Source organism: Euleptes europaea, chromosome 13 (genome assembly GCF_029931775.1).
Source record: "Euleptes europaea isolate rEulEur1 chromosome 13, rEulEur1.hap1, whole genome shotgun sequence".
NCBI classification, from domain to species: Eukaryota; Metazoa; Chordata; class Lepidosauria; order Squamata; family Sphaerodactylidae; genus Euleptes; species Euleptes europaea.
This window is the reverse complement of record NC_079324.1, coordinates 18,234,660-18,258,747: the sequence shown is the minus strand read 5'-3', so window position 1 is coordinate 18,258,747 and position 24,088 is coordinate 18,234,660. Positions and strand designations below refer to the sequence as shown.

The 24,088-nt window shown below is 44.2% G+C and overlaps 1 protein-coding gene across 4 annotated transcripts in view; it reads right to left on the bottom strand.

Moving 5' to 3' along the window:
• The window catches only part of DACH2 (dachshund family transcription factor 2), a 401,104-nt gene that overhangs the window by 54,805 nt on the left and 322,211 nt on the right, over positions 1–24,088 (bottom strand). For all 4 annotated transcript variants that reach the window (XM_056859519.1, XM_056859520.1, XM_056859521.1 and 1 more), the window contains 2 exons: positions 13,915–14,050; positions 11,090–11,170 (listed from right to left, as the gene is read on the bottom strand). In XM_056859519.1, coding sequence (XP_056715497.1) covers positions 11,090–11,170; positions 13,915–14,050 — 217 coding nt within the window. The remainder of the gene's footprint in view (positions 1–11,089; positions 11,171–13,914; positions 14,051–24,088) is intronic.

The following is a 24,088-nucleotide window of genomic DNA, read 5'->3' as shown; positions in this document are numbered from 1 at the left end:
TCACTCACGGTTCTCTCGGAACTCTTTCAGCCCACCTGGAGGCAGGCAGTGGCAAACCACCTGTGAACGTCTCTTGCCTTGAAAACCCTACGGGGTCGCCGTATGTCAGTTGTGATGTGACGGCACACATACGGCACACACTAGTTAAAAAGTTCCACTGCGCACTTCGTATTGATTAGTGAGGGCTTAGTAAAAACAGCAACACACACACACAAAAACACCAAGCTGTGGACCAAGAAGATTCAGAATTGTTTATGGCATCAAAAACGTTTCTTGGTTTTGCGTATGAATTGCAGGAGTGGCCCTGTGCAAATTAGCCCATCTTCCACTGTATTTGTGAATCTACATCAGTACCCTCTTTTCTTTCTTGATGTTTTTCCACGAGAAACTTGAAAGACAACCTTGAATCTCTTTATTTATTTCCTCCTGCGCGCCCACCACTCAGCCTTTCATAGCCGTCTTTGTGACACCATTTCTAAAAGTCGAGAGCAAAAGATGCCCGTTAAATGGTCTTTGCTACCATACACATTTAGTGCCATTACAGGGAATAATTGCTGCCAGGGAAATACTAGCCAGTCAATTAACCCCTAAATCACATCTCGAGCAGCACAGTAGATAAAGGGTATGGGTTCAAGTCTCAATTAGGGTGACAGTTTCTCACCAACCCCCTTAATAATTTGGTCCTGTGGTCAATTAAATTCCTTAGCACCGAATTAATTGCTAAAGGACCGATTGGCAACTTCTCATTTAAAGGTTAGTTATGGAGTGCCATAGCTGGACCTATTCAGTTCATTGTCAACTAGGTAATGAAAGATCAGCATTAAGTTGTGCTTAATGAGGAAAGAAAATACATTTTCTTCTAAAAGAAGAAGAAAATACCTTTAGGAAGAAATCCTAAATAGTTCCACTCAGAAATTTTATTCAGTGATTGGGTTGCCAGCTCCCTCTTCGCCACCGGCGGAAGGTTTTGGGGGCGGAGCATGAGGAGGGCGTGGTTTGGGGAGGGGCTTCAATGCCATAGAGTCCAATTGCCAAAGCAGACATTTTCTCCAGGTGAACTGAACCCTATTGGCATATTCCAGTGCTCCTATTCCAGATGAACAGAAACAATCCTTTTATGACATGGCAGGATTTTCTAGACCGTGGATGCTCAGTTATCTGTGCTAATGTGAACGTGGTGTAATTTTGTGTTTCATTCATTCTAAACTACCAAGTGGTAAGGCTTCCGCACATATGCCGACCTAGGACCACCTACTCCATTATGAACCAAAGATTGCCTTCAGAGGCTCTGCTTCAGATGCCCCCTACCTTCTGAGTTTAGGTAGGTGGCAACCTGGGAGAGGGCCTTCTCAGTCATGGCACCAAAACTCTGGAACTCTCTCCCCAGGAAGATTCATCTGACCCCTTCTGTTGCATCTTCTGCCAGCGATTGGATTTTTTTTTTTTTCGTTTGGCTTTCCCTCAGTGATCCCTCCTTCCTACCCAACATTGTTTTTCTATGTGGTAGGTATTTCAGCTCTGGTTTTAATTGTTTTAATGATGTGGGGTTTTGTTAGTTTTCTTGGTTTTAAAGTGTGATCTTATTATGTATTTTTCATCCGGTAACCATCTTGGTGGCCTTGCAAGGGCAGAAAAATGGGGTATAAATTTTTATAAATAAATAAAAAATAAAACTATGTAATCACCCAGAGATCCATTGGGGCCAATAGGGAGAGAAGAGGGGTGTTCTCTGTTTCTTCTGTCATGGATGGGATTCGACCACCGCTGCTCACTCTCTGACCTGTGTCCTGCTCTGAGGATTACACCAGGCACAGATGGAATGGTCTAAGCAGCACTAGTGTACCAGCACCACTGCACAACTCGACACTCGCCTGACGCCGCTTGCACCCAATACTATCCCCTTTGAACATTTCACCTTAGAAAGCAGATGGTAAGACTGACTCGTCAGCCATGGCTCTGCAGATTCGGCAACTGTGGCGCCACCGCCGACTTTCCAAACAGGTACCCTGCACTCCTCCGTAAACCCAGCCCTCTTATTTTTTTTTAACAGTGAAAAGATCTCAGCCTCTCTCTTTAAAGACTAACTCTGTCAGCATCTTTATTCCCTCATATCTACACACTGATGGGACATGCAAGCACGAAATGCTAGTTTGCCGTTCCATCTGGTAGTCGTCTCAATTCTTGCCATTTGCAAAGTATTTTCGTGCTACGCTTTTTGGGGGGCGGGGGATAAAGTCCAGGATTGCCTCTTGGGAAGGAAAAGACATATGCCAAGCTACTCTACTGTAGTTGTTGAGATTGATTCTTTTTGGGCAGCGTTCTGTTCAGTAGGTGCTGGAATCATATAAAACAAACACCAAAAGAGAGAGAGAGAGAGATTTATACACAGTTAAGTTCCTGTGCCAAACCACTGATCTTTTCTTATCTTCCAACTCATTAATTTTCACCCTTTGCTCAAAAATGAAAACAGTCCATTGGAAAGATTGTCTGTTATTGCCATCACCCCCCCCCCCAAAAAAACTATTTCCAAAGTTTTCTCAAAGCAACCATAACAGATGCCAGAACAGTTGAAAGTAGAATTAGAAAGCACAACGCCGTGAAAATAAAAACTTCAAAACAAAAAGTGGAGAGAGTGATTCTGTGCATGTGAATGATTGAGAATGATTCCGGAAGGGGTGGGAGCGGAGAACATTCTCCCCTTACAGAATAGCAGTGTCAATAAACCGAATGCCATCTTTGTAGGGACATGGAAGGGGATATGGCCCTTCTAAATGATTTTTGGATCACACTTCCAGCAGCGAACACTGCTATGCGATAGCTCAGAAAACAGGCCAATTGTTAACAGTCGAAATCCATCGGTCTTGGCACACTAAGTGGCGAACAAAAGACCCTGCCTCCTTTCAAAGCCAACCTGGCATCTATTTTATGCATTTTTAAACAGTGCTCTCCAAGTACATTCGGTTTTACCTGCTTCCACCGGAAATCATTGAACGTTATTTCTAATCCTCTCCCTCCATCTGCTAATTTGGTTACATGAAAAAGAAACTGTCTGCTACTGCCGGATAATATCAGCTGCCTTCACAGGTTGTAAAGAAGGCCTTTATTTCCCCCATCTATGCATTCTGCCATTTTTTCATCTGTGATTAGTATTTCTCCCTGTTTTTGTACTGATCACTTCCATCCTCATTGCCCATATACTACCATCAGCCACATTTTTAATCCCACCTTTCCTTCAAGGAGGGCAGTATACAAAATTCTCCCTTTTGCTTGCACGACAGACCTATGAGGTAGGTAAGGCTGAGAGAGAGTGATGGGCCCAGGGTCACCCAGCGGCAGAGTGGGGACTGAAGCCAGGGTCTCCCACTACATCCCACAATGGGTTCGCTCCTGTCAGATTCTAAATCGGTCCCTCACTTCTCTCCGTTTGACAAGGATAACTCTCCAAGTTGGCTGTGAAGATGTTTACAGATGCTAAAGTCTGTTTTGTTCATCTTCCCTGACCCGTTCGAGTGCAGTGGACTATTGATGGCGAATGGTCATCCATAAAGAAGGAGGTGCGTAGAGCTTAAGACTTACAAATGCTGTCACCACACCTGCGGTGCTTGATAATAAGCTAAACGTGTACCAGCCACAGATTTAGTGGGATATTTCAAATCAGTGGGATGGATCAAGACTAAATTTTCTACTAATAGGTGTGAGGTCATTTCTACCCATTCCTTCTTCCTGATGCAGACCCCTGATGGGCCGCTCAGGCTGTTCCTGAGGGGCCCGGGCTCCTTAGAAGCAAAATTTCGGAGAGATCAACGGACAGCAACATGAGCAGGAGAAGCGAGAAAGTTGTCTTCCACTAATGGAAGTGCCTCATGTGAGCGGAAAACTCAGTCTGGATTCGATCCAACATCAGAAATAATTCCCCATTCCATACCTCCTTCCCGTCTCTTTGCTGACCATCCCCTTTTCCAGAACACAGACCGTCCTATTCCTAGACTGTCTGAAGCGATTTCTTTAGTCTGGTCATCACTCAGGCTGAGGGTATCTCAGAAGGATCAGGAAACCATCACCCTTATCTCTTATATATCACATTTTTTATCCCGCCTATCCTTCAAGGAGCTCAGGGAGGCACACACGGATCTCCCTCCTTCATTTTGTCCTCACGACAACCCTGTGAGGTAGGTTAGGCTGCAAGGGAGTGACTGCCCCCAGGTCACCCAGTGAGCTACACAGAAATCACAGGTTCACTAAAGTTATAAATGTTGAAAAAGAAAATTGATATAATTCTGTGGATTGGGAAAAGTGGGAACCAGGTTCTTTTGTGCAACTGCTGTGGGAAAATTAATTATTTTAAATAAAGAGAAAAGGAAAGGGCCACCTTAGGTTCTGAGATACTCAGGAGAAGGTAGGGTAATAACTATTTTAAACAAATAACAATAAAATAAATTTTAAAATGAACACCATGGGTCTTCTCCCCCTCCCGCCTACCTTACTTTTGATTGGAAAAAAATTCTGCTGGCTAGACTAGAAGAAGAAGAGTTGGTTTTTATATGCCGACTTTCTCTACCACTTAAGGGAGACTCAAACCGGCTTACAATCACCTTCCCTTCCCCTCCCCACAACAGGTACCCTGTGAGGTAGGTGGGGCTGAGTGAGCGTGACTAGCCCAAGGTCACCCAGCTGGCTTCATGTGTAGGAGTGGGGAAACAAATCCAGTTCCCCAGATTAGCCTCCGCCGCACATGTGGAGGAGTGGGGAATCAAACCCGGTTCTCCGGATCAGAGTCCACCACTCCAAACCACCGCTCTTAACCACCACACCATGCTGGCTCTCACTACACCACGCTGACTACTTGTGAATGGGATAGGTAGGGAGATAAACTGGGGTGGGGGTGGAGCTTGAGGGCCAAACTAAACATGACAGTGGCCATGGGTCCAACCCGTGGGCACCAACGGCACTTTGGAGGAGGAAATAGCGATTTAAAATTTTGCGAAGTTTTGTTTAGCAGCAATGAAAATTCGTCGCCTTAGAACAGCGCAATTGACAGATGTGTCCCAGCTGTAATTCTTTTTTTAAAATGTTTTAAAAATGTTTTAAGACTCGGACTGTAATTCTTTGATTGTAAGAATCTATTAGTCCATGCTTTCCGTTTTATCATGTTTTGACTGGCTAAGTGCCGCAAATAAATTTATCTATCTATCTATCTATCTATCTATCTATCTATCTATCTATCTATCTATCTATCTATCTATCTATCTATCTATCTATCTATCTATCTATCTATCTAAAAATTGCGGCAAGGTCCTTATCCTGATCAGGCCTGTAGAGCAGAGGCAACAGGCAATCTTGTTTACCCCTCAATGCCTTTTAAAGTGCTAAGACAGCATCTCACCCCAAGAGAATATGAAGCAACTTGCAAATGTATAGATATCCTTTCAATAGTTCCATTATAGAGATTGGACAACACATATGTTAAAGAATCAGTGCTAGAGGCCATCTTTAGTTTGGCATACTTTCCCCCAGGCATTATATCATTTTCATCCATATGTTGCTTCTCCTAGGTGCTCAATGCACTTCACTTACATTATTTCAGGAATACTTACAACAACCCTGCAAGTATTATTATTTTTTAAAATTCTTTTTATTCATGTTTAAAACAGAAAAAAGAATGGGGTGAACATACACAATACATACCAAAGTTGATAACATAAGGGAAGTGAAGATCCAACCTGTCATTCAAATAGTCTTGGTATTTAACAATACTAATTCAAGACATTCACGCCTTAATATGATGTTATTTGATTCTATCCCTGAACTTTTGCCAGCTTGTGCTTGTTTTTATTTAATCTTTTCTGTAAGCTCCTCTAATTCCATTTAAAAAATCTTCTGAGAATTTTTTATGATTTTACCCGATACTTATTTGTTTTTTGCCTTAATTTTTTTTTTTTTATGAGTTAACTGAGTTAACAAGTATATTGTAAGTCAGGAACTGTTCACTCTTATTTTTAAGGGAGATTGCTGACATCTAAGGTACTCTTTCTGCCTTTTTCTTTTACATGGTATTTTAATAAACTTATAAAAGGGCTTCCATTTTGTTTGATAATGTTCTTGTGTTTTATCTTCCACATAATCTGTTAGTTTCGCCACTGTTATGTAATCCAGTGACTTTTTCAGCCAATTTTGCACATCTGGTATGGTCTCCGTCTTCAACCCTGCAAGTATTATTATTATTATTACCTACACAGCGCAGTTGAAGGAGGCCAAGGCACAGAGACTGGGGTTTGTGTAAGGCCACATAATCAGTTTGTGGTTGAAAGACCATACAGCTCATACGCTTAGCCACAACAGTGAGCCATGAGGCTAAACCTATAGCTCACTTTCTTTCAACACGCTGATGCTTGAAAGCTTCATTACAGGATGAAACCCCGATACAAATTCTCCTATATTGAAATCAAAAGATATGTGGAGTCCCACCTGCCCCTGCTTCAGGCTCACCGTCGGTAGGGTTACCAGCTCCAGGTTGGGAAATTCTTGGAGCTTTGAGGATGGAGCCTGGGTAGGGGTGGGACCAACTATGGAGTCCAAACAGCCATTTTCTCCAGGGGAACTGATATTTGTCAACTGGTGAACAGCTATAAGTCCAGGAGATCTCCAGGTCCTATCGGAACTTGGCAGCTCAAATAGTAGTGAAAGCATAAATGAGACTGGGTCTCTGCACCCATTCAGTCAACCTAACTAAAACCAGGCTTGCAAGCATACTTAAGACCGCAGTGCGTAAGTCCTTCTGGAATACAGAGGACTCCCAAGGAGCTGTTACTTCTTCGCCAATGGACGGTAGAATGTGTTAAGCGGATACTGCTAAACAGCTTCTGCTAACCCACAAGCAGAAGGACAGCACAAAATATTTAGGAGGGTAAGACAGTTGACAGGGCCTTCGCTCTGCTCCGCAAGGCAACATGATGCCTAATTTCCCTGATATTGTGATCAGGACTGGCGGCGGTCCGAGTCTCCTTTCGTTTTCCCACCCTTAGCGGTTTTCAAGTTCAGTGTGCAGGTCACGTCAGTCCTGCTAACAAGGTATTGTGCATTGTAATAGGCGCAACCCTAAACCATGCCTGAAGACTCAATGCCTGCCTCGTGTATCAATTTCAGGCAAGGGTGAACCTTGTACACAGGTAACGTTTGACTTTTTGTCTGCTTTACCCAAACAGAACAGTTTGCTGCTAATTCTGCAAAATTAAGTGTCTCTGGCGGGCATACAGTGCTTCGGTCATGTTTGCTATCTCAGATTACTGCAGCTGAGTTTAAATGTCAAAGGCTTGGATCCAACAAACCACAAGCAGAGTACTAAGGTCAGGCAGTGCCTTCTCCTTCTTTTTGCAACCTCTCTAGGGCCTGCCAGAAAGCTGCTACCAGAAAGCTAAGGACCAGGTCCTATGAGGAAAGGTTAAAGGAGCTGGGTATGTTTAGCCTGGAGAGGAGATGAATGAGAGGTGATATGATAACCATCTTCAAGTACTTGAAGGGCTGTCATATACAGAATGGTGCAGAGTTGTTTTCTGTTGCCCCAGAAGGTCGGACCAGAACCAACAGGTCAAAAGAGTTTCCGTCTAAACACTAGGAAGAACTTTCTAACAGTTAGAGCAGTTCCTCAGTGGAACAGGCTTCTTTGGGAGGTGGTGAGCTCTCCTTCCCTGGAAGTTTTAAAGCAGAGGACAGATGGCCATTTGTCAGCAATGCTGAGTCTATGACCTTAGGCAGATCATGAGGGAGGGCATTTTGACGAACTTGTGGGCATGGAGTAGGGGTCACTGGGGGCGTGTGGGAGAGGTAGTTGTGAATTACCTGCATTGTGCAGGGGGTTGAACTAGATGACCCTGGTGGTCCTTCCAACTCTATGATTCTAAGATCCTCCTGAATCTCAATAAATGTGGCAGAGAGGACTTGCAGCTAGAAGAGGGAGTCGATTAAAACTGGGTTCCCCTCCTCCACCTCTGCAATACCTTTGGATCCAAACCACAACAATTCAATGTTTGGTGCAAGGTTGGAATTTGAGTTCTTTCTTTTTGAACATATTTTCCAGCAATTTAGCCTACCCAGATGCCACACAGAGTGCAGGAGGAGAACTGTACTAGAGTCCTATGAGCATATGAAGTGGCCTTATACTGTGAAATTCTAATTGGCTGGCAGCCTGACCTGCCAGTCATATAGTTTGTGGCTAGTACCTGCCCTCTAAACTGAGAAATAGGACATGCAAAATTGCTATCAGGGCCAGTTCCAGGTTTTGATGGGCCCTGGGCAGAGAGTGCTCAGGGTCCCCCTCTCTCCTATCCCCACTTCCAGGACCCCCCACCCACTGCCCCCACCCCACCTGTCTAGGCATCCTTCCCCTGCCTGCTCATGACTCCTCCCAAAACCACCTGTATGCCCTTTCCTCAGTGGCACAGGGAGGTGTGTGCAGCAGCTGGGTGTGCTGCTGCTGTGACCGTCTCTCTGTTTAGCTTGGAAAGAAGGCGGTTAAGGGGAAACATGGTAGAGGTCTATAAAATTATGCATGGTGTGGAAAAAGTGGGATGGAAGAAGCTTTTCTCCCTCTCTCATAATACTAGAACACGGGGTCATCTGTGGAAGATGGAGGGTGACAGATTCAAAACAGATAAAAGGAAGTATTTCTTCACACAACGCATAGTTAAATGGTGGAACTCCCTGCCCCAGGATGTGGTGATGGCAGCCAACATGGAAGGCTTTAAGAGGGGAGTGGACATGTTCATGGAGGAGAGGGGTATTCATGGCTCCTAGCAAAAATGGATACTAGTCATGATGCATACCTATTCTCTCCAGGATCAGAGGAGCATGTCCATTATATTAGGTGCTGTGGAACACAGGCAGGATAATGCTGCTGCAGTTATCTTGTTTGTGGGCTTCCTAGAGGAACCTGGTTGCCCACTGTGTGAACAGACTGCTGGACTTGAAGGGCCTTGGTCTGATCCAGCATGGCCTTTCTTATGATCTTATGTCTCCATCCACACACTCTAGCAGTGCTGGGGAGCCCAGGTAGCTAGGATCACAGGAGGTAGAGCACTTGCAAGCAAGTGGGTGAGGGAAAGGCACACTGGCAGGTGGCAGAGGTCTACGGGCAGAGGCTGGTGGCAGTAGGCCCCACAAGAAGCCCTGGCCTCTGGCAGATGCCCCACCTCAGTATATGCTGACACCGGCCCTGCTTTGTTCATCCGACTCAGTGCAGTAATAGCTACATGGTAACCGCTGGCTAGGGTCTAAGCCTCAGGGTGGTCTCTTTCTGCCTGGGAGCCTTTAGGAAGAGATGCATTACTTTTCTTGGGAGCACAGGCTCTACAGTCCGTCACCAACTAGTTAAAACTTTTTCCAGTGCTCAGGCCCGACACTCCCCGTTGAAGGCAAATGGGCTCTGAGTCAACAACTGTGCGGGCAAAGCTCAAAATAAATGTATCAGGGTAAATCCTGTGAGCCCCCAGGGCCCCCGTTAAAAAGCGAAGGGTGACCTAGGAGACATCCTTGTGTTCCTGCAAGGGACTCCCCTTTGCGCTCTACTCTCACTGTACTGATGGGACAAGAGCACATTGTCCACGCTGAATGCTTCTGACACAGAGATGGACCAATAAGATAATGGTTGGGTTTTATGCGGGTAATAAGTTGACCCCCTCATGGCTACAGAATGGCAAAAATCTCATGCTTATGCAGAGCTATACTAGCAGCTAATGAATATACAGAAGACAGAAATGTACAAGTAGTTAACACATACAGTAGACACAGACATACCACAACTTAATAAAATGTAGTTGTGTTTTACAGTGGTAATTTATTGCCCTTTCCTGAACAAATGCTGACATTTCACGCAGCCTGGTCCCACGCATGTTACCTGGAAGCCAGTCCCCCTAAGTTTAATGGCATGGGATTGCTGCCTAAATTGCATTAGAGTGCAGGTCACCAACTGCCCCCCCCTCGTCCAAATACCTGCTTTCCATAATTTGCTCAATGTCTGAAAAATTCCAACTTACAGCAAAGCTGGCATTTTATAGCCCGCAGAGCTATAAATCATTTTTTAAATCATGATGATATTACTCAAACCAGATGTGAAAACATATGTTTGCCATGCTTGCGTAAACTGCTGACTTGTCATACTTAATAAATTTTGATACTTTTGAGTTAACTACATACCACCTTAATAATAACTTTAAGAACCTTTGCAGGAATAAACACTAATATTTTTGCCTTGGTAAAGGCAAACTGGCAGGGTCTTAAAAAGCGGGGTGGGTGTTTAAGACAAATAAAATATGTGTAGCAAAAAAATGCCTGGGCAGCTTACCGCCCGTAAGTTACAAGTCAGACATACTCATACGCTCATGAATATTCATTTGAATTGACCCCCCCCCCATTTAATATGTACACAGCTGGTGAAGCAGGAGTCTGGATTTATATAATTTTGCCGTATTATCTGCAGTACTTTGTAAGCCTAAAACAGCTCAGCAAAAACTTTGTGCTACATCCAGAGAGGCAACTGTTAGCCACTTTGCTGAGTCACGGTGAACACCACAAGCTCTCCAGTGAGTCACGGTTTGGAGACACTGAAAGATATACCGCCCTCCTGCAGAAGAAAGGAGAGCCATCAAATCACACAGAGAGAATGACACCAAGAGGGATCTCTTATGGATACTGAAACACACCGTTGCACAGAGCAAATAATTAAATGTGGACTCATCTATGAATTACATATTTATCCAGCCCGGGTTCTGCAGCTGCTTCCCCTCGGCTCTTTCATTTCATACACGTAAGAACCAGTTTAAGTTGACCAATTACCCCTTTTCAGGCATTACATCTGACCACGCATACAGGATGAACATGCTACACCTGATCCTCCTAGTACGAACGATTGTCATTTCTTCTGAAAAGGGCAATGCGGAGATATTCAGCCTCTGTACACAGATCAGAAGAAACAGTCATCGTGCATAGCCAAGACGATGAGCACGAATTGCACAGCAGATACTGTGATGGTGAACGACATAGTACTTAATTTATTCTGAGATACTTTTGGCATTGCAGAAGCATGGGAGGAATTTACCTTTCTCCTTGGAGAGTTTTCTTGGGTTGGGCCCGGACTCTTGATCCACAGGTTCGCCTTCTCTAGTATGTGACAGCATAGCTAAAGGAAAGTTACAGAAAGAGAGAAGAGAGTATAGTGCCTCTGAACTATACATTACCAACATTAAAAACAATGCCTTTCTACAAAACGCAAGTCAAAGATGAGCAACTGCATTCTTAGTGGCCACTTTGTAATCAACATGGGGGCTCGAATTTGCTACATCCCATCCAACATGTAGTCGACATCTATAATACACTGGCATGACCTAGGAGAAAGAACTTTACAGTTGTGGAACTGGACTAAACAAAAAGCCCCAGTTGTACGACCATTTGGAAGACATTCATAGCGGTACCCTTTAGCACATCAACATCCTGTTTGCCTTGTGAAACTGCACTATAAAAGTCTTTCAAATGGTCTTGCATCTCACTGGGCATGTTGTAATGTCAAGTTACACTCAACCACTTGGTTCCCATAACTGTTGCCATAATTGGTTGCATTAGTGGCACTTATGCACTACATTATGTCACAGCCAGAGAACTCAGAAGGGTCAACTCTGACCAAACAATCCCTAGATGTACTACAGTGTATGAGATAACCTGTGGCCGTATTTTCAGGAGGTGAGTTTAGACCAGTGGTTCTCAATCTGGGGCCATATGGCCCCCCGGGGGGGGGGGCACAGGATATTCCAAGGGGGCCACAGGTGAAAATTGCTGTGTGCATTTTGTGTGGTTTATGCTTCTTTGTTCCTTGGCTATTTACAAACAAAACATTTAAATAGCTACCTTTCTACCGGTAAGACAGGGGGGCCACAGGAAGGAAACAAGGTCCGAAGGGGGCCACAGTCGGAAAAAGGTTGAGAACCACTGGTTTAGACAACATCTTCTTCAGCAAAAAATGCATCCATTCACAGGGACGTGCAAGTGCACATCCACCAGATCAATCAAAGACACATCTCCAGAAACTACCATTCAGGTTTTTTTTAACAGCTATTTCTGATGCTCCACACAAGGTCAACCCCACTCACACGTTCAAAGAAATCCAAGCTGGAACAAAATGGCGGCTTTGTATTGTAAGTTAACACAGCCTGCGCATGAACAGCTCTTGAGTGATCAGCATGTTAGAGAGCAAAAGTACCAAATCCTACAGAAAGGGCAAATGTGCTTGCCTGTATGCGGCAAAGCAAGTCAGGAAGAGAAGGGAAATGGATGGTGAGCTGAGAGTGATTTCCTCTGAAATGTTCAAGTTAACTAATTAACAAGAATGATTCATTGAAATCATTTTGGATGAGAAATGCTTTTAATAGACCAGAGGATTTAAAGAATTGGTAATTATCTGTAATTCTTCTCGGTTAATAGAGAAATATAGATAGCTAGATGGTTAACAGCCCAAACTGATGGATGACAGTTCAAAGACAATAATACGTATGTGCCTTTGAAAAAGTAATTATTCAACTGAGCACCTGCAAAACCAGTCAGATGTGGTTACTTTTATGATTTTTGGATCACTTACTATTCCTTTTTTTTTTTTTGCTGATTAAAACATTACGCTCGCCACACTTAACAGATTAGAAAGAACAAAAAAAATTCCGAACCCCATTCTTTAAAAAAAAAAGATGCATATTTTATAATAGGTTTTGATAAATTCCTGTCATCACAGACTTTTAAAAATATAAAACACTCATTCTTAGGCATCTGGGAACATGTTTTAGCTGCAATTTGTCACCCATTTAGAGATGTGAAGGCCTGGAAAACCTGTAAAAATTTAGGAAAACAAGGCTCTCTACCTGAAGACTCCTTTTCAATTCAAATATTGAAAAATTTTACGGAGTTCTGAAAAACATTGCAATGTTTTCTCTTCTGGAATGGGTAAAATGCTCTTTAAGACAAGATACTGCTCACTTGGAATGTTTTAATATGAAGATTTTTATGTAAGACAAACTACGGAATTACGGTAAATAATTCCTGTGTAATACTGTAGACCAACAGTCACCAACCTTTTTGATCCTGCAGGCACGTTTGAGGTTCTGACACGGCAGAGTGGACACAGCAACAAAATGGCTCCCACAGGAGGCGGAGCCAGCTACAAAATGGCTGCCACGGCTTAACTTCAATAACACAGTGTAGATCATCGTGCAGTGGTGGCAGCTGCTGCCAAAGCAACATTTTAAAAATCTGCACGCCCAATCAGGTCTCCGATAGTCAATCAGAAGCCTTGGTGGGCAAAAACCCTACCTGGCCCAACCCACTTCTTAAAAAAAATTGGCAGTAGGGTTGCCAGCTTCAGGTTGGGAAATACCTGGAGATTTGGGGGATGGAATCTGAGGAAGGTGGGGTTTGGAGAGGGGAGGGACTTCAATGCCACAGAGCCCAATTGCCAAAGTGGCTATTTTCTCCAGGGGAACTGATTTCTATCACCTGGAGATCCGTTGTAATACCAGGAGATCTCCAGCCACCACCTGGAGGTTGGCAACCCTACTTGGCAGGCACCAGAAAATATGTCAGCGGGTGCCATGGCATCCATGGGCACCACATTGGGGACCCCTGCCATAGCATATTTTCAAACAGATGCTCATTGTTTAATCTTAATTTTGTCCATAGTGAATATACTATAATGTATTTGGTGATTATATAGTACTGAAGAATTCAGTGTTCTCAACATTATAAAATTTCGCTCGATATCCAAATATGCTGCTCGTCCTATTAAGACTACACGACATTTGTTCTACCACAGCCTCTGCCGTTTGCCATGACGCTCTTTTCAAAATTCAGTGGTATGAGAATAGCCAACAGTAGCTGAGTACCAACCAATTCTATCGGGTGTGTTGTCAAGCTGGGACGGAGAACTGGAAACGCTACTGCTCTGATGTGAAGAGGCATGACTCCCGGGTCTTTGACTCTCTTCCACAGACGGGGCAGGCGAAGGGCTGTCCTGAATCCTCTCCTTCAAAAAGAAACACACCAACAATTCAATCACCTTTGTGCAACTTAGGAGTTTGCTTCAGAATACCGAGAGTTTTGTACAGCCTGTGCAAAGTAGTAACAATTAGGACCACTGCACAATGCAGGAAACCTTAGGAGATTAACACATTCACTAACTGATTCCATATGCATTAATTTGCATATCAGTAAAAATAACGGTTTCTTAGCTTTTACCTTCTGTGCCGATTTCGGCACTTCCCCGAGAGTAGGCGAGCGGGAACAACCTGCAGGCGAGACGTGCCCCGAAGGCAGAGAAAGGAAGGGAAGTACAGCAGGAGAAGCCAATTGGAGGGAGAGGAGGGGACCAGGGAGGCAAAGACGAGATACACAAGAGAGAGAAAGAGAGCCAAATAAAGGACAAGGGAGAAAAAGTACAGATAGGAGTTCCCAAAGGTCAGGGAGATACCGGGGGAGACTTTAAAAAAGAAGAAAGAGAGCGACAGGTGGGCCAAGGCCAAGAAGGTGTGAGGAGACAACACGCGAGGGCCAAGCAGAAGACAATTAGGGTTAATTGGTGGGCGGAACAGATAGTACAGGGGAAGGGGTGATTAAAAGGAAGGCAAGAGCGCAAGCTGAGGAGGAGGCGGGTCCGAGGGGAGGTTACATTCGGAGACCTCTCCTCGGAAAAAGACGAGTGATCAGAGAAGGGGACGAGCGGTCCCTCCAAACTCGTACGTCGGAGGCAGCGCTACCTTCCGGGAGAAAAAGGGGAAGGCCCTATCGGAAAGAAAGAGGCCTTTAAAGGTAGTAAAAGGGTGAGGGAGGAGCATCACGGAAACCCCAAACCCGATTGACAAGGACACTTACACCTGATGTATGCCTGTATTGCAGAGAATGCCATTTTAGAAGAGGTGTTCCTTTCGGATAGAACGCCTGCCATCCATGATTTTTGTAAGCTTTTGGATGAAATTTTTTAAAACATTTTTAAAAATTTACCTGATTAATTGGGAGCTAATTTTTAAGTGATCAACATTTAATTGATTAAGATAATATATAGCCACAATAATGATGGGCCTTTAATCCTGAAGAGTGGCAGAGATTTTAGTTCCTGAAATGATTTCATCTCTAGTATTTGCCCAGGAGAATGTCGAAGTGTTAAATTGCTGACAGATATGTGTAGTTTTTGCTGGTATCTATTAGGACTGTCCTGTGTCTATCAAGATAATTTGTATATAAATTTTATTATTTCTGTAATTAATATTTCCTTTATATACCTACTGGTCATGGACTGTAATAATAAAGAACTGAACATAATAATGATGGCGATCATCTGTAATCTTTTGGGGGCACTCAGTATTCGGCCACCTTCTCCCCCATGTGATGGGGCACCCACAGAGGGCACCCGAGATGCACCCACTGCAATGGGTTGCCCTGATGCAGATGAGTGAGCAGTGACGCGGCTTCTCCTCACTGGCGCTGCTGTTTTCTTCTTCACTTCCCTTTGGGCAACCAATGAGCGGCACAGGGACCGAGGGGTAACTCTTAACAACTCGTCTACCCACTTATCTTCCTCTGGATGAGGGCTGTCGCAAGTGTGCTAGCTCCAAAAGTGGCAAGGACGCAGGGCCTGCAAGATGGAGCTATTCCGCCAGGCTTATGGTTGAGGCCGGCTATGGTTTCTCCCTATAAATACTGGCCCTGCTAGTCTCTTCTCTTCCCCTGCTGCTGAGTTTCCCCCTGCGAATACCATTTTGGAGGTGATTACATCTAACTGCCCAACTGCAGATGGTTATTTTTATTCTAGTGCCATTGGGGGCATTATGGCCCTATTATTGAAATGGCTCGGGCTGTTTTAAAGTGTATTTTAAATTGTATTTTAATGTTTTATTGTTTTTAGTGTAATTCTGTTTGTAAGCCACCCTGAGCCCAACCTCTGGGCTGGGGAGAGCGGGGTAAAAGTACAACAAACAAACAAACAAACAAACAAACAAGGAGCTGCTGCTTCCTCTCTCTTCTCTCTAGGAACCACTGCCATTGCTACCAGAGGCGGTATGTACCTCGGTGTGAACCTGTATATACACATGTATAGTGGCAGCAGTGACACGTGACCTTTTCTTTTCCTCCCTCTTCCAGAGCAGAGGGAGGAAGAGGTAGTTGTTTGGGACCACTGAACAGCTGCCAGACAGAAGTGTTCATGGGCCAGTAGTGGGCCCAGCCCAGTAAAGTGGGGCTCTACTAGCTACCTAACAGTGCCAGCTCCTGATGCCAGCCAGCTCCTGCATCAACAAAAAAAATCTGCATCAAATTAATTCAAATTCAACCCTAAGAAATACAGATTTCCCCCCCTCCATCTGTACATGTTATGCAAATATGTCTACCAGTGTAATTTGAAACAGTTATTCCTCTTTAAGCCCATTGAGCCCAATGTGTTTAGAAGGGTATAACTCTGCTTAGGATGGATTGCACTAGCAGGTTGATAATTTTGAATCATTTGCTATGTTACTTAGGGGTGGCTGAACAGGGGACTGAAGCCCCGACCTCTGCTCCCAAGATTCCATCGGGTGTTTAGGGTTGCCAGGTCCCTCTTTGCCACCGGTGGGAGGTTTTTGGGGCAGAGCCTAAGGAAGGCAGGGTTTGGGGAGGGACTTCAATGCCAAAGAGTCCTATTGCCAAAGCAGCCATTTTTTTCAGGTGAACTGATCTCTATTGGCTGGAGATCAGAGGATCAGAGGAGCATGCCGAATATATTAGGTGCTGTGGAACACAGGCAGGATGGTGCTGCTGTGGTCGTCTTGCTTGTGGGCTTCCTAGAGGCACCTGGTTGGCCGCTGTGTGAACAGACTGCTGGACTTGATGGGCCTTGGTCTGATCCAGCAGGGCTTTTCTGATGTTCTTATGAGATCAGTTGTAATAGAAGGAGATCTCCAGCTAGTACCTGGATGTTGGCAACCATATGAGTGTTACACACAATACCAAAATACCTCTGCACTCTTAAGGATTAGAAACTTGCTTTTGAAAAACAGAAAAAAACAGATCGTTGTGTACCATTTTTGCCCTTGCGCAGTGCAACGGCAGAGTCACGGAAGACAGTTCTGCGCACAAGTTGTCCTTATCAAGTTAAATCAGGTACTCGAGAAATTGCTGTAGTGTAGACAAAACTAATGCTATTCTTTGACTGCCTTAAGTATAAAGCTTGCAGATCCCAAATAATCTTTTAAAAGGATGACAAAAGTTCCTGTTCTGCCTTCCCGATAAACCCCAGAGGCCGGAAACAACCACAGCATCGCAAGGCAGAAGTCGCCAAGTTCATCCTAACTGGTTATGTCTATTGATTAATGCGAGGGCTGATATTTTGATTCGCAAAGAAACACATAGTCATCAGTATAGCAATATACTGGGTTTATATTTAGCTATAACTATAAACAGAAGTCGTGTCAGTGTCAATGCAAATGGGTCGCTTCTCTGCATGCAAGAAACCTTCATTTGCATTTTTTTAAGATACTAGATTAGCAGAGATGAAAGCTTCTGAAAAGGTACAGTGCACTTCTTTGCTCCCCAAGCCGAGATTGTCCGCATGAGTCCTCTCCCCAAAAATAATTCATATCACAAGGTGTCATAAACTGAATGCGGTGCTTGAACACTCTTTTTGTGAAGGATCCTCCCCCTTGCTACTGTGTTCAGAAGGCTACTGGGGGGACGGGGAAGAATTTAACAGTAAGCTGGGCATTGCCTCCAAACAGGAAGAGAGGGACACAATGATAGATAGGGTCACCAGCTCCAGGTTGGGAAATACCTGGATATTTTGGGGGTGGAGCCTGAATAGGGTGGGGTTTGAGGAAGGGAGGGACTTCAATGCCATGGAGTCCAATTGCCAAAACGGCCATTTTCTCCAGGTGAACGAATCTCTATCAGCCATTTTCTGCAGGGGAACTGATCTCTATCGGAGATCAGTTGTAATAGCGGGAGATCTCCAGCTAGTACCTGAAGGTTTAGCAATCAAAACGAAAACAAGTGCCCCAAACGCGGCTATTGGAAATCACAGGCACTTATGGCAAAAAACAAGCACAAATTGCTGATACAAAAGGTATAATGTGAGCGCAAACACAAACACATCAACAATACAATACAATCAATACTGCATGATTATACATGTGTAAAATCCATCTGGAATCTCATCAAAAGTCCATATTTTTCATGGGTCTTCAACGCTGTGCCTGTGATTTCCAATAGTACCTGAAGGTTGGCAACCCTAATGATAGAGCATAATGGAAGAGGAAAGCATGTGCACCCAAGGCTCACTCATGTGGACTAAGCCGATATTGTTGCAAGTACGGTAGTCCTTTGGTGTTGTAATAAATTTGCCCCACTCTTGTGATGAATGGTCCATCCATAATTTATTAGATTTTTGTTAATTTTTAGACTCTGTGCACCAGGCCTACCAGCCATCAGGAAAAGGAGACCTGTTTTGCTTTGCTTTTAGCCTGATTCTATAAAAGCAAGAGGAAAAGCTATATTTTTTTCCCTTCAGTCATTTGGTGTGGTGTCATTCACTTGAGGAGAAGAGACCACTTTTATACTGAGCGTTGTCTCAGATCTACCCCAAGCAGAACAGAAGATCCTACGCAAGACGGATAGCAGGAGTTTCGGGGTTAGGGACATGGGGTGTGTGGCATCATAAAGTGATGCAAGGTAGCGCTAGGAATCACTGGAAATCCTATGGTTTTACCACAGTGTTTCTGGCATTTCAGAGAGCTACCCTACATCGTGTTTGGTGATATAGCAGAGTACACAACAGCAATATTTTTTAAAAAAATTCTCCCATAACCTCTTGGAGTGGTTGGTAATGGGGGCTGCCTTAGCTGGAAGCCTGGAAGCCCAAACTTCACTCTAGGCTTGAGGCCACCCAAACTTGACTTCATTCTGAGACCCACCTCTGATACATACTTAGCCCCAGCTCTTGGTACAACTCCCAAGATTTGCCCCAAACTTTATTTCAAGTCATAAATGTCTGCTGGCTGTGCTCCGACTTTTACTCTGGGCTAGACTTCTAACAGTAAGTACAGGGAGCTCTAGAACAGAGACTCTTTAATGTAATACATAGTGTTTGTCTATTGAAAACACATTTTCACTGGGAATGTTGCCTGGAATGTGTTTTTAATAGAATAGTTATTATACATTCAATAACAAGCGGACCTCAACATCATGTAACAGATGCATATCTTTTATGCAGCACTGGCTCCTCAATGGATTTTTAAAACTCTGATTTAATGAACGTACAATAACTAATAAAACTTAAGAGAAGCGTTTAATTGCTGTACTGTTATCCTACTAATTACAAATATTTGTTAAGCTTAACTAGATAGGAATCTATTGTAGCTATTCCACGATTCTGTATCTTAAAGGGATTTTTTGATTTAAATAAGTGTGGGAAAACCCAAAAATAACATTAGTTCATTATCCTATAGGAATCTGCAAGATTACCACACACATGATAAATGGATAGGGTTGTCAACCTCCAGGTACTAGCTGGAGATCTCCAGCTATTATAACTGATCTCCAGCTGAGATCAGCTCACCTGAGAAAATGGCTGCTTTGGCAATTAGACTCTATGGCATTGAAGTCCCTCCTCTCCCCAAACCCCGCCATCCTCAGGCTCCATCCCAAAAACCTCCCGCCAGTGGCAAAGAGGGTCCTGGGAACCCTATTAATTGACTGTATTGGCTGAAAAAATTCTGAGTATAGAATCACAGAATCATGGAAGGGATCACCAGGGTCATCTAGTCCAACCACCTGCACAATGCAGAAAATTCACAACAACCTCCCCCCTCCACACCCCCAGTGATCCCTACTCCATGCCCAGAAGATGGCCAAGATGCCCTCCCTCTCATCATCTGCTTACTAAATGTTATCTGTGGGTTAGTAGGCCTTAACTGGCAAAAAGCCTTGGAAAGATTCAAATTTCAAAACCTTTACTGGCATACCATCAAGCAGTCGATCAAATAAAACCCTTGGAAAGATTCAAGAAACACCTAACTCTAGATCTGTTCAAAATATTTATATCTCTAATGCTCTATAAAAAAAAATTTTTACATTTACATCCCGTAGCTCTCCAAAGGGTTCAAGACAGCTAACAGCAGAAACCTATCAGTCACATTTTTATGCCACCCCTTCTCTGAGGAAGTAGGAGCAGTGTACATGGGTTTCCCTCCTCCATTTTACACCCAGGAGGACCTTCCAAACAGCAGCAAAACAAACAAACAAAAACATGGCAGCTCTATATGGCTCAGGACATAGGAGACAGGGCTCCAGAAACCAACTGAGGATCTTGACCTGCTCCGACCGGCAGTGGGAGAAAAATAAAAACATTGGTGTCATGTGCATGCAATGTCATTTCTGGGGAAAACACGGCAGTCACATCGGGTAGCTCTAGGAATCAATGGAATCAGCGATTCCTAGAACTACCTGACATCACTTCCGGCTATTCCTCGGAAGTGATGATACCACACACACAATGCTGTGCCTCCCCATGTCCCCACCCTCCAAAGCTTTTGGCAGTTTCCTGGCAACCCTACCCATGAGTTCAATGAGGCCAATTCCATCTGCTTCTGTGTGATAAAGGTAGCATTCTTCAGACACTTTGAATTATAAGGCTTGATTCTTACACTTAACTGATCAACTATCTTCCTCAAATGTCATGTTCCCAACCTCTCCACCATGTTCCCAACTGATCATGTGAGCTGGGCACTCCACATGGAGGCTTGTATGCATGAAGGCTCAATCTGCATTGTTCTTCAAAAGGGAGCACAGCTGATCAGATGACTCAGACTTAACATGCAATAAACACGTGGTGTGTGCTTCTCACATTTTATGTATATATACTGCTGAAGAGAGGAGAGGCCTGCACCTGGCAATCCCAGGAGCTTTTGAGGGTAGGGCATGGGGAGGGGGGACACTGAGTGATCCGGTGACATCACGTCCGGGTGAAGACTGGTATGTGATGTCACTGTGTCGAGCGACACTGTAGGAATTCCCCCAACCTGTACGGTATTTATTTAGATATTTATACACCGCTTTTCTCCCCAGTGGGGGGACCTAAGGGGGCTTACCACAGCATCTTTCCCACCTCCATTTTATCCCCACAACAACAACCCTGTGAAGTACATTAGGCTGAGAGAGAACATTACTGGTCCAAGGTCACCCAACAAATGAACTTCCGTGGCAGAGTGGGGATTCAAACCTGGGTCACCTCAGTCTCAGTCTGACACTCTGACCATTACTGTGTCAGCTAAGATGTTCGCTTTTGACTAAACACTGTTGGTAAGCAACCACGAGATGGGTGGTTTTGCTGTTCCCTGTATAGGCAGCAGTGGAAATTATTAAACATTCCTCGTTGTGTAGTTCATGTGGCTCTTTGTTCAGCACTGGGCCAACCTTCCCGTGAGGCAAGGGCTTGGCTACAAGCATCTAGATTGTTCATCAAGTCATATTTGAGCAGTAAGGTTACTCCTGGTACTCCTGAAAGAGGATCTTCTAGGTCAATATGGTTTAAGACTGTCTTTGAGAAACTCATGAAAGCATGAACACGTGAAGCTGCCTTATACTGAATCAGACCCTTGGTCCATCAAAGTCAGTATTGTCTACTCAGACCGGCAGCGGCTGTCCAGGATCTCAGGCAGAGGTCTTTCGCACCACCTTACTTGCCTAGTCCCTTTAACTGGAGAAGCCAGGGATTGAACCTGGGACCTTCTGCATGCCAAGCAGTTGCTCTACCACTGGGCCACACTCCCCGCTAGGTAGACTGATCTCCTAGCAAAATATGCTATCCTGTCAGAAAAAAATAAAGCCAGTGATGAGATTCTGAAGAGTCTGAAAAACTCTTTTATTTCCAAGAGCCGGCACAGGAGACAGTCGCAGCTATCTTTTGCCGTAATATATGCCAGTAGTTTGTTCTTTGCACGTAAACAGATCCATTTTTCAGCCCCGTAATCAGTATGCATCTATTAAGCTACTTAACAGCAATGAGCTGTGGTTCATTAGGTAGCTACTGTTGTGTCTCCGTCGAGTTAAAATTTCACAGCAAGTTAATCTATTTTATTACAAATGAGAACACAAGCGATAATGTCCCCGCCATTTTCCAAACACAGGGTTAACAGTATTTGTAACAAATCAATGAGGACATTTCAATAGGAAAATTGCAATTCTCAAAGCCTTAACATCTTTTTACACCTTGATGACTTCATTTTGCCATTTGTGAATTTTACAGCCCCGTCACTCTTCATATATTTCAGTTTTCTTCTCTCGAAAATAGCTGTCGTTCCGCTAGCCCAACACATTAAAGCTTTCCTTCTGGAGAGCAGATTGCTCCCCCCCTCCACTCACACACAGGCATAAATATTAGATTACATCTAAAATAAAGTCACATTTTTCAAGTTAACTGTCTGATCCTCTGCTCTGTTGTGATGGGGCAGCATCATATAGCATCCAGAGTAACAATCCCAGCTTCTGTGCAAGGAGACCATCCATCCCTTGGATCAAGGGCTGGGATACACCTTGGGGAAGGGTGATACTTGGTATGACATCCAAAGACTGTTGGAGAAACCCCACCTCACCTGCCACTCTGGAGTGGCATTGCCAGCAGTTGTGTGATAGCAAAGAGTATGACTTGCCCAGTTCTTTTCTGACCTCAGCTGGGGTCGTTTATGTATGGGAGTTTTACCTGAGGTTCGTTGCTCGCTAGACCCACATTTTCCTGTTGGGAATCTATGCACCAGCAGTCTCCAAGCTCAAATCAAGTCCCCGCCCCTTTAAATGCTGCTTTGTAATTGGCTTACTTTGTAGAGCTTACTGTGTGAGAGAGAAAAAACCCCAAGACCCAATTGCTGCATAAAAAAGCATTTTAAGAACAAAAAAACAAAAACAAAAAAATGGAGCAATTTGAAAGGGGGGGGGAGAAATCCAAGCCTCGGTTTTAAAAAGCCTTTCTTCTGCTCAGAAAGAGCTCTGAAGAAGCATTTGAATCCCCGCCTCTTTACACGCTGCTTTGTAATTGGTTGTGAGAGAAACCAAGCTTGTGTGACCTGCGCTTTGCCTTATGCACAGGGATTTTGCCCGGGCTGAGCTCAGGGAAGAGGGAACAATCGGGTTAACAGAGGAACGGGGAAGGTCTGGGATTTGTGAGGGCTGGCAGCGAGGTCACCTCTAATGGACGGACAACTCATGCATAACTCCAAGGAACAACCGAGACAGACCGGGGGCAAATGTGAGTGAAAGAACCTGTGCATAAAAGACCTAGGGAGCCTTTGGAAAGCCACTATACTTGAAGGGTTAGATCTTAAGACATCATTCCATTGGAGTAACAGCAGTTAGGTCAGTGGAATGGAATCTCAATTGGCACAGAAAGGTAGAGAAATTTCTGCGGATTCCATTCATCCACTGTAGTCCCCCCTTTGCCTCCACATAGTTCTTGAGTGACCCCACAGGAGTGGAATTAGGATGGGGCTTAGGGGGCGGGAGCAGGACGGAGGGGAGGTGGAAGGTTCCACTCTGCGGGCTTCACCCCACTGGCAGTACATTAATTTATTTTAAACATTTCTATGCTGCCTTTCCTCCCACACAAGGTCCCCAAGACAGTGAATCCAACCCTAAGTCTCAGTCAGACCAACTGTAATATGGGGATAAGGTCCACTTCATTTAATAAAAATTGCCCATGACTGAGATAGTGCATATGACCGACACTTGAAAGGTGCTATATTCATACTTGTTATTTCTATTTCTATTACATGTTAGTAACAAGAATCCTGAAACTTGTGGGTAGGTAAATGTAAAGTGACAGTGGTGACACGGTTCATCAGTTCAGTTTTCTTCTCTTAAAAACAGCTGTCGTTCCATTGCTGAGGGGCAATCCAGGGAAGAGGGAAATTCCAACCTTACCAGTAATAAACAGGAGACAGGCAAACAGTGCCGGATTTACTAATAAGCTAAACAAGCTATAGCTTAGGGCCCCACTCTCTTGGCCCCCCCAAAAAAATTTAAAGGAAAAAAAACCTGGATGTACATTTCC